The sequence below is a fragment of the Chrysochloris asiatica genome, unplaced genomic scaffold (genome assembly GCF_000296735.1).
Source record: "Chrysochloris asiatica unplaced genomic scaffold, ChrAsi1.0 scaffold00017, whole genome shotgun sequence".
In the NCBI taxonomy this organism is placed as follows: domain Eukaryota; kingdom Metazoa; phylum Chordata; class Mammalia; order Afrosoricida; family Chrysochloridae; genus Chrysochloris; species Chrysochloris asiatica.
This window is the reverse complement of record NW_006408535.1, coordinates 18,209,898-18,220,789: the sequence shown is the minus strand read 5'-3', so window position 1 is coordinate 18,220,789 and position 10,892 is coordinate 18,209,898. Positions and strand designations below refer to the sequence as shown.

General features: G+C 34.3%; 1 protein-coding gene across 1 annotated transcript in view; it reads left to right on the top strand.

The window, feature by feature from the left end:
* SCFD1 (sec1 family domain containing 1) overlaps window positions 1–10,892 on the top strand; it is a 150,934-nt gene that overhangs the window by 101,755 nt on the left and 38,287 nt on the right. The window contains exons 14-16 of the mRNA XM_006835505.1: window positions 300–370; window positions 2,726–2,805; window positions 10,657–10,719. Coding sequence (XP_006835568.1) covers window positions 300–370; window positions 2,726–2,805; window positions 10,657–10,719 — 214 coding nt within the window. The remainder of the gene's footprint in view (window positions 1–299; window positions 371–2,725; window positions 2,806–10,656; window positions 10,720–10,892) is intronic.

Genomic DNA, 10,892 nt, shown 5'->3' with positions numbered 1-10,892 from the left:
TTATTGGTGTCGAGTGTGGTCACCAAACACAGCGTGTATTCCCATTGAGTCTTAGTCTTGGAAGGGGTAGCCTGCTTTTATCTGGAAGAGTCTCACTGAAACCTGTCCACCATGGTTGACTCATTTGGTATTTAAAATATCAGTGGCATAGCTTCCAGCATTACAACATTGCAAGTCACCACAGTACAACAAAGTGACAGAAGGGTGGTAGTTTATAAACTTATAACTGTCTGATATATGATAATAAATAGTAATCAGAATTATGAATGTCTTTTTAAAATCTATTTCCCCTTATATAGCAGGTACTCCAGAAGATAAAATGAGGCTGTTTCTTATCTATTACATAAGTACACAGCAAGCACCCTCTGAGGTATGTCTTCTGTATTCACTTATTGGGCGAAAGAAGGAATTCCTGTCTGCAGAGTAAATGCTACAGTTAGAGTTTCAAAATAGAAATAAAAAGTACTAAGACTAAATAGACACTTCCTTTCTTTAAAAGAAAAATCATTTGCTCTATTTACTGCTGCGTTTTATAGCAATATTTGTTGCCACTAGGGAAATGATGCACTCATGAAATGTCTGACTACTTTTAAATTGTGGAAATATGAACTAAATTCAAGAGGCTAAAATTGTTATTTCTGGAAAATAACTATTTCTAAACTAAGTTAACAAGGCTTGGTATATATGTTCTTCCTCTTGTATTTTATATGTTTCATTTCTTTAAGTTATAGCCACTAATATTTATTTGGTTTCTGAAGACTATATCTTTAACCTAAAGTCAAAATTTGACAATATTTTGTTTTTGAACATTTGAAAGGAAAATGTCCGAAGTGTAAAAATTAATATATTAATAATATGTGTAACAATTTATATTATATATAATAAGACTGAACTTCAGATTCATATCTGTCATGCAGATTCATATAAAAATAAAACTGAGATGCTTTATAATGCAATTATGTAGATACTTTTAATACCAGAATACACTTCTAAGAATTACTAGAAATTAGCAAATATCTCTTTTCAAAAGTAGGGTTTTATATAAAAAACTTGACTGTGGATAATTTTTTGTTTACTTTTTCTGTAATAAACCATGAATTGCATTTGAAAAAAATAAAAAAACTATTTTTAAAAATATGTATTAAGGCATTTTGCTCCTATAAAAGCGTACAGTCTTGAAAAACCTTATACAGGATTGCTGTGAGTCAGAGCTGACTCGACACTTGACAACAACTGAGATGAAAGGAAAGCAGTGATTTGGGTGTTGGACTTTTTGTTGAGTTAGAGACCTGTTGACTTTTTCTGATGTTAGCTAGGCAGAATTTTACTGGATGAAAAACAGTCAGTGATGACATCTGAAGTAATGGTTCCTGCGACCTCTTTTCCTTTTCTAGTAGCAGTTAGTTTTTTTAATATCTGATAGACTGCAAGGCTTCTGTTGGTCAGCAATCTTTGACATGTTAAAACAGCAAAGTAAGTACAATATTTGCTTTAGGCCAGTTCTTTGTGACCCTGAGAAAATATCGCTTGACTTGTTTTAAATTAGTACAAAAGCAGTTTTCTTTGCAGAGATCTTTCTCAATAATGGGAATTTACCAATTCCTTAGGAAACACTAATAGTCTGTTTATTATTTTTTCTTAAGAATATGTGATTTGCAAATGTAATTCAAGATTCACTTAATAAAATGAATAAAGATGAACTACATCTTTATTTTTTATAAAGATTATGCCCTTTTATGAGCTATAATGACCATTTGTGGGTGTGAAGCAAATTGTGACTACTGATGTCAGATTAAAAATCTCTGGGAGTTTGTGAGCTTAAAGGCTTCTTCCTTTAAAATTGTAAATTTAGCTCATATAAATTCAGCTAGACTTGCTCATTAAGAAATAAAGTATGTGAAAAAGAGTGATTTTTTAAAGTATGGTGGTGGTGGTTATGTGCCGTGGAGTCGGTTCCGACTCAATAGTGACCCTGTACAGGGCTTCTGAAGCTGTAAATCTTTATGGGAGCAGAAAGCCTCATCTTTCTCCCGCAGTTTCAAACTGCAGATCTTGAGGTTCACAGCCTGATTCATAACCAACTACTCTACCAGAGCACTTTTTTAAAAATATAGACACATGTTTTTCAGTTGAGGAGTCTTAATCCCTAAAATGAATATGAGATAGGAAAGTGAATCTGTAGTTCCATATTTAATACAGTTTCCCCTTGTGTCCTTAGTGTAACCATCTCACATTTTTTTATATGCTTCCTGGTGTGGCGCTGTAGGATAAGCACTGAGCCACAAGGTTGTTTTGAACCGTGAGGTCAGTGGTGCAAACCCACCAGCCACTCCTCAAAAACCATATACAGAGTTGCTATGATTCAGAACTGACTTGATGGCACTTAACAACAATTGAGAAATATTCTTTGTTGAGCCAAAACCTTCATGTAGTGTTTATTCCAAGGAAAAGCAATGTGTTTCAACAGTGATAAAAATCTTAACTTTTTAAGGATTTACCGAGGATAACAAAGTAATCTGGTACTTAGGAGGTTGTCAGAAGTCATCTTTATTATATGTAATCTTTGTTTTAGGTACTCAAACTCATTTAAGATGCCTAGAATTTAACTCATACCTTTGGTTTAACTTTTTCATGGTCTTCAAACACACACACACACACACACACACAAAGTGATATGTTCCTGAAAGTAACATTTTTTTGCCATATACTTGTTCTCTTATTTCAGGCCGATTTGGAGCAATACAAAAAAGCTTTGACTGATGCGGGATGTAACCTTAATTCTTTACAGTATATCAAACAGTGGAAGTAAGTTTTATCTTCTTTTTAAATTCTTAATCATTTCAGAGAGCACAATTGAGTTTGAGTTCATAAGTAAATGTGAATGCTACTATGAAAACTGAACAATCCTTGGTATATATATCCTGTGGCATAAATATTTCCTTAACTCTTGTACCTTATCCACAATTTAAAATTACATAAAACAGTGATGCCTTGCTTTCCTAGACAAGCTCTATATTTCTTCTACTCAATAAGGGAGCAAGTCAAATAGTAGCATGTTTTAGAAAAAAGTCTTAAAAACATTAGAAGGAATATTTAATTTCATTAGTGATGCATTCAGATTAACATAATGCAGAGATTTAGAAAATACTGTGTCAGGATTATAGGAAAATTAATTGGTACATTCAGATTCTGTTAGTAGGACTATAAATTAACATGAGTTTTCTGGGTTGAATGAAAATGTTGGAAATAGAAGCCCTGATCTAGCATTTCTACTTTTAAGGATTTATTCCAGAGATAATCATTGTTGTTATGTGCCGTTGAGTTGGTTCCAACTGATAGTGACCCTGTGTAGGGTTTCCGACTGGTGAATTTGAATCACCAGCCTTGCAGATCAAATCGACCTTGCAGTTGAGCACTTACCCTACAGCACCATAATATTAGAAGTAGTTTAATAAGTAAATTTGAAAAACCTCAGCAATAGGATTAATGAACTTTGTCGTTTCCAGAGGTGGAATACAATTGAATCATTAAAAATCATGTTGTAAAAGACTAGTTAATGAGATTGGAAAGTGTTCATATTATATTGTTAAATAAAATATCAGGTTGCAACACTATTCTTTGTTTTGTATATTAGATACATATGTCCTTTATCCCAGAGACTCTTCTAGACTTTGGAAGTACAAGAGTAAATACGAAAAGCATTACCCCTACTCTCGCTGAACTTGTATTTGTGTTGGTAAAACAAAGAGGTTAACAAATAAGCAAATAAATGAACAGAATAATATTAAATCATGTTAAGTTAGACAAAGAAAATAAAACTTCAATAATTGATTATTTCTTGGGGGTGATAGTTAATTTTTTTTTAGATCATTTTTTCAAGCCTTTGGATAGGTGACATTTGAGCCAAGAGTAGGTGACATTTTTTACAGTGTGGTCCATACTTTGTATCCATTTACCCATCTGTATGTGTGTATGTATTAATATATACATGTTGTTGCTAAGCACTGTTGAGTCAGTCTGACTCATAGTGACTCTGTACAGGGTTTCTAAGGAGCAGCTGATGGATATGAATCATTAACCTTGTGGTTAGCAATCCAGTGCTTATCCTACAACATCACACCAGGACTCCAATATACACATATCGTCATATAATTACATAATGGCAATGACATACACCTAAAGGTTAATAGTGGATAACTCTATGTGGCAGGATTTTTTTTCCTTTGAGGCGAATTCCTTTATTTTCCAAATTTCTTCAATGAACATTTATATTTAAAATATTTTGAAAATTACATAGTGTTAACATTGAATGGAGTCCAGGTGTGACGCTTTTGGATAAGCAGTGGAGTGCTACCCACAGATCAGCAGTTCAAACCCACCAGCCTCTCCTTAAAAACCCTATTCAAGGTCCCTGTGAGTTGGAACTCGACAGCAGTTAACAACAACATAACATTGAGTATTCTTCCTAATCTCAATTATGTCAACAATCCACAAAGCAAAAGAAATACACCAACTTGTTAAGAGTGGTTTATCTCTGGCAGTGAGTTTACGAGTGCTTTTTATTCTCTATGCTTTAGTTTTTTCCAAACTTCCTTTTGACTATATTGTAGTTGTAATAAAAGAATGCACAACAAATCATTGTTTGGAAACTGCCTTTGGAATTTGTATACTTAACACATTTGACTGTGTGCCATATGTCAATAGTCTTTTTAGGTTATTATTTAGTAAAAGCCTTTACATGTTCGTTGTGGAGTCCCTGGGTGGTACAAACGGCTAATGCATTTTGCTGTGTTGGGTTGGTGGTTCAAGTTCACCAGAGGCACCTGAGAAGAAAGGTCTTGATGATCTACTTTCAAAAAAATCAGACCTTGAAAGCATAGTTCTACCATGACACACGTGAGTCGGCACAAGTCAGGTCTGGTTCATTGGCAACTGCTGTAAGGGAAAGGCATTCTTGGGCATCATTTCATAAGTTTGCAAATACACAATTTTAATTTGTAATATATTTTTCTTTCTAATTGTAAGAACTATACCAGTTTGTTGAAGAAATTTTAGAAAACTCAGAAGGGTATGAGGAAAATAAAAATTTACCTGTAATCTTACCATCCAGAGACTACAGGTAAACATTAGTGTATGTTCTCCATTTTGTGTGCACATCTACAGATAGTTTATAAAAACTGGAAAGTCACTATTATACAGTTTTGTATTCTACTTTTCCATTAATTTCTATCATGATAATCTTTTATTGACTTTAAATTGCCACTGATAATATTTAGTGTTTGCATACTATTCAGATACAAAAATGTACTGCTACTTATTGTTGTTAAGTGTCACCAAGTTGGTTCCAACTTAAAGCAACCTTGTATAGGGTTTCTGAGGGGCAACTGATGAATTTGAGGCAGTGATCTTGCAGTTCAAACTGACCTTACAGTCAAATACTTATCCAACACCTCCATACCAGAATTCCACTACTAATTAATTCTGCTTTATTGTTCAGGAGTAATTATTTGTAGTGGAAAAAAAGATAAATTTTTGTTAAGAGCAAATAATCATTCTAGTGCTGAAAACAGTTGATTCATGTCCTACTTTGTGAGCAAGACTGAAATTCTTGTGTGTGGGATTTTTCTGTTATTATTGGTAGATTTTGTCAAGATTGTGATCAAATTTTTTAGCATTTCAATCACTACATGGTAATGAAACCCATTCTATTAATCTTCTCATACTTTCTTGTACTTAAGTGGCGGTGGTGGTGGTGAAGTGTCGTCAGTTTGATTCCACTTCATAGCGACCCTGTGCACAACAGAATGAAACTGTCCAGACCTGTGCCATCCTCACAATTGCTACACTTCAGCTCATTACTGCTACTACAGTGCTAATCCATCTCTTCCTCTTTTTGGCTGACCTTCTGCTTTTCCAAGCCTGATGTCCTGATCCAGAGACTCTTGATAATAAGTTCGAAGTACCAAAGGGAAAGTCTCTTCATCCTACCTTCTCAGGAACATTTTGGCTGTACTTCTTCCAACTCAGATTTGATGGTTTTTTTGGCAGTCCATAGTACTTTCAATATACTTCTTCAACACTATAACTCAAATTCAACAATTCTTCTATGGTCTTTATTCTTTGTCCAACTTTCACATGCATGTGAGGCTATTGAAAATGACATGACTTGGGTCAGACATACATTAGTCCTGAAACTGATATCTTTAAAGACATCTTGTGCTGTAGACTAATGCAGTACATTATTTAATATCTTGGCTGCTGCTTGAATGAGTGTTAATTGTGGATTCAAGCAAAATGAAGTCTTTGACAACTTTAATCTTTTCTTCATTTATCATAATGTTATTTACTGGTTCAGTGATGAGGATTTTTGGGGTTTTTTTACATTGAGTTGCAATCCATGCTGAAGGTTGTACTCTTTCATCTTCACTTCCAGGAAGCAAGATTGTACCATTTATATATCACAGATTGTTCATGAGTCTTTCTCCAGTCCTGATGCCATGCCCTTCATATAATTCTTCTTAGATTATTTGTTCAGCATGCAGATTAAACAAGTGTGGTGAAAGAATATAACATTGGTACAGACCTTTCCTGATTTTAAATCTTTTAAGTATCCCATTGTTCCATTCAAACAGCTGCCTCTTGGTCTATGTATAGGTTCCTCATGAGCACAATTAAATGTTCTGGAATACCCATTGTTCACAGTGTTACACAGTAGGAAACCTTTGCATAGTCAATTAAGCACAAGTAAACATCTTTCTGGAATTCTCTGCATTCAGTGAACATCAATCTGACATCAGCAATGATACCCCTAGTTCTACCATGTCTTTTTCTAAATCCAGCATGAATTTCTGGCAGTTTTCTATTGATGTACTGTTGCAGCCATTTTTTTCATTATCTTCAGCAAAATTTTACTTGCATATGATGTTAATAATATTGTTTGATGATTTACACATTCCATTCATTGCTCTTCAGAATGGGCACAGATACAGATATCTTCCAATCAGTTGGCCAGGTAGCTGTCTTCCAAATTTCTTGGCATAGATGAGTGAGTGCCTCCAGTGCTGCATAAATTTGTTGAAAGATTTCAATTTGTTTTCTGTCAGTTCATGAAAACTTGTTTTTCATCAATGCCATCAGTGCAGCTTAAACTTCTTCCTTCTATACCATAGGTTCTTGATCATATGGCTACCTCTTAAATTGTGGAACATTGACCATATCTTTTTGGTACAGTGACTTTGTGTATTCATTCCATCTTCCTTGGATACTTTCTTCATCATTCAATATTTTTCCCATTGAGGTGCAATCCATACTGAAGATTTTAATTTTTTCACTATTGTAAGTCAAGGCTTGAGATATTTCTTCAGTTTTTTCAGCTTGAAAAATGCCGAGTTGTTCTTCCCTTTTGGTTTTCTAACTCCTAGTCTTTGCACATTTCATTATAATTCTTGACTTTGTCTTCTTGAGTTGCCCTTTGACATTTTTCTTCAGCTCTTTTTCGTTTTTTCCATTTGCTTTAATATATCTTTGCTTCTGAGCAAATTTCAGAGTCTCTTCTCGTATCCATTTTGGTCTGTTCTTTTCTTTCTTTTTTAATGACCTTTTACTTTTTTCCTGTATAATGCTCTTCATGTCATCCCACAGCTCTTTTGGTCTTCGGTCATTAGTATCTAGCACATCAAATCTTTTCTTGAGATAGTCCCTAAATTCAGGTGAGCTGTGTTCAAGGTCATTTTGGCTCCTGTGGACTTGTTTCAATTTTCTTCAACTTCAGCCTGAACTTGCATGTGAACAATTGATTATCTGTTCCACTGGCCTTGTTTTGGCTTATTATAGAGAGCTTTTCCATCATCTTTTCCCACAGACAATAGTCAATTTGATTCCTTTGGTTCTGTGTATAGTCAGTTGCTTTTTTTTTTTTTTTAATGAATTGAGAGCGATAGTTTGCATGGGAGAACATCGGTTTTACACTCATTGTTTCATTGCAATGATTACAATCTTCCGTGCATCATCATCCAACAGTGTTTGCTTCTGTTCCCTCTGAGTTTTTTGGTTTTTTTTGGAGGGCGGGGGAAAGGATGTACACAAAAACACTCAGCAATATATAATCATTTAAAGAACAAAAGGGTACATTTTGCAAGCCTGCCTCCTGGCCTTTTCCATAGTCTGCAGTACTCAGCTACTCAGTTTCTCCATGTCCCCATCTCTGGTGTCGCTGCTTCTCTAGATAGGGTCCTACATTCCGCTCATGCTTTTCTCCCTTGATGGTCCTAGGGTCTTTTGTTTCTCTTTTCTCCCTTGATGGTCCTAGGGTCTTTTGTTTCTGGACAGTCGGTTGGTTTTTATGTTGTTTGCAAAAAGTATTTGCAATGAAAAAGTCATTGGTCTTGCAAAATTCTATTGTATCTCCAGTAACCAAGACCATATTTTCCAGCTACTTAACCCTTCCTCTTTGTTTCTAACCTTTGCATTGCAATCACCAGTAATTATCAGTCCATCTTGATTCCATGTTTGATCAGTTTTAGACTGCAGGAGTTGGTAAAAATCTTCAGTGTCATCATCACCAACTTTTGTTGTTGGTACTTTTATTTGAATAATAGTGGTCTTCCTTTTGGCATGTGGAGATCCTGTCACAAATAACGTTGTCCTTTATGATGATGAATGTGATGGCATTCCTATGATTGCTTGTTTCAAAATGGGGTATACCAGTCCATTTGAACTCACTAATGTCTAGGATATCAATCTTTATGTGTTTCATTTAATTTTTGACTACTTCTTATTTTCATAAATTTCATACCTTGTACGGTCCATATTTTGATCATTAATGGATGTTTGCAGCTGTTTTGACCCTTCTGCAAATGAAAGTCCCAAAAGTTTTATTCCATTCTTGTCATCATGGTCAACTATTTGGAGGACCCAACACTTGCCCAGTTACATTTTGGGTGCCTTTCAACTTAAGGGGCTTACCTTCTGGCACTATATCTGTCAATATTCTGGTTCTATTCATAATGTTTTCATCTTCCGGAACTGTATCTGCCAGTGTTCCACTTCTGTTCGTACTGTTTTCAGTGGTTAAACATTCAGAAATAGTCTACATCTTTTCCTTTCTAGTCTGTCTTTATCTGGAAGCGCTGTTACAACCTGTCTACCATATCTGACCCTGCTGGTATTTAACTCACGAATGGCATAGCTTCCAACATCATAGCAACATGCAAGCCACTACAGTACAATAGACTGACAGACAAATGGTGGTTGTACTTAGGTAGCATTTTTTTAATTTATGAAATAATTTGCATAATTAAGACTCATATTGTAAAAGAAAATTGACATAAAGATGTTTCTGCTATGTTATTAGTGAAGATGTGCTATACAGCAGTATGGGCACTATATTGAGTTTGATTGTAAAATTATGCAAGATATATACGAATATGTATAAAATTAAAAGAATATGTATAGCATAAATCCTAACAGTGGTTACCACAAAGTTGTAGGATTCTTCTGGAAGCATTCTGTATTTTCTCGATTTTCTATGCTAGAAATATTCCCAGAAGAAAAATGCTTTTAAGAACAAAATTAAGTGCCATATTTTGCTTAGTCTTCAAGAATCGTATAGTTAATGGGATCATTTAGAGAAAGTTGAAAATAAATAGTTTAGCCTATGCTGTGTATGTTTTCACATACACAATTTATTTTTAAGATTAAAAGTAAATGACTATGAAATAAGTGTAAAAATATGTGGTATAGAATATAAATAAAAGGAGAAGTCATTGGATAGTAGAATTAGAACAAGTGTTCATAAAGAAAGTGATTTTGAGCTTAGTCTTAAAGAAAATGTCTGATTTCTATTGGAGAAGAGACCTATGAGTGCACTCCTCACAGGACATCTTAAGGAAAGGCATATAATCATTTGAGGATGAAGAAGTATGGATTATGGGGCACAATAAAGGGACTATACTTAATCCTATAACGTTTTTAAATCAGCGAGCCCAATCTCAGTTATTTTCTTTAATGATTAGATAAAGTGAAAAGGGGGCAAAAATCATGAAGTTTAGGAAACTTTTGCCTTTGTGGTTTTTTTGTTTGTTTATTTAATGTTTTATTGTGAATTATATGATAGTTTACATGGGAGAACTTTAGTTTTACATTCATTCCATCTTATATCATCTCATTGCCATGGTTCCAATCCCCTCCATGCATCATCAACCACCCAAAGGGTATATCCCAGAAACCCGCCCCCTACACATTTGTGTTTTTAAAAGAATTTTGATGATTCAGTATTAATTGTGGGGAGTGATAGTAATTAAAAATGATTTCGCTTTTCAGAAACTGTTTAAATGGAGAGTTAATCAAGATCATCAATTTTACATTCAACAAATCATACAACACAAAAACAGTTGTGCTGCATCCTCCCTCTGGTTACTCATGTAGAAATATCCTCTTTCAAATTCTTACATATTTGTGGGAGGTATAAATATATATACATATATATCCCACTCCTCCTCCCATATCCATTTAGCCTGTGTCTCTGTCCATGTGTGTACACACAGAACACTGTTGTTCCAAGGTTGTGTATATATCATTAGTTATTTTAAATAACATGACACTGAAAATTAACTCCGATAAATGGCAGCTTTTAAATATAACTTTTTTATTTCATAGGGCTTTTGCCAAGATGGCCTCAGCTCCCACCAACTATGGCAGCACTACCACTAAATCAATGGGGTAAGTTTTTAATAATCCTTATTTAAATTTTGTACTCTAAATTGTAATTACACATTCTTTAAAAACACAATCGCTGATATTTTTAATACAGAATATTTTTATTGTGATGCAGATTAAATGTCAACTTGCATCTGGCTTCCACAGATGTTTTAAATTCTTGTTTTAAAATATAA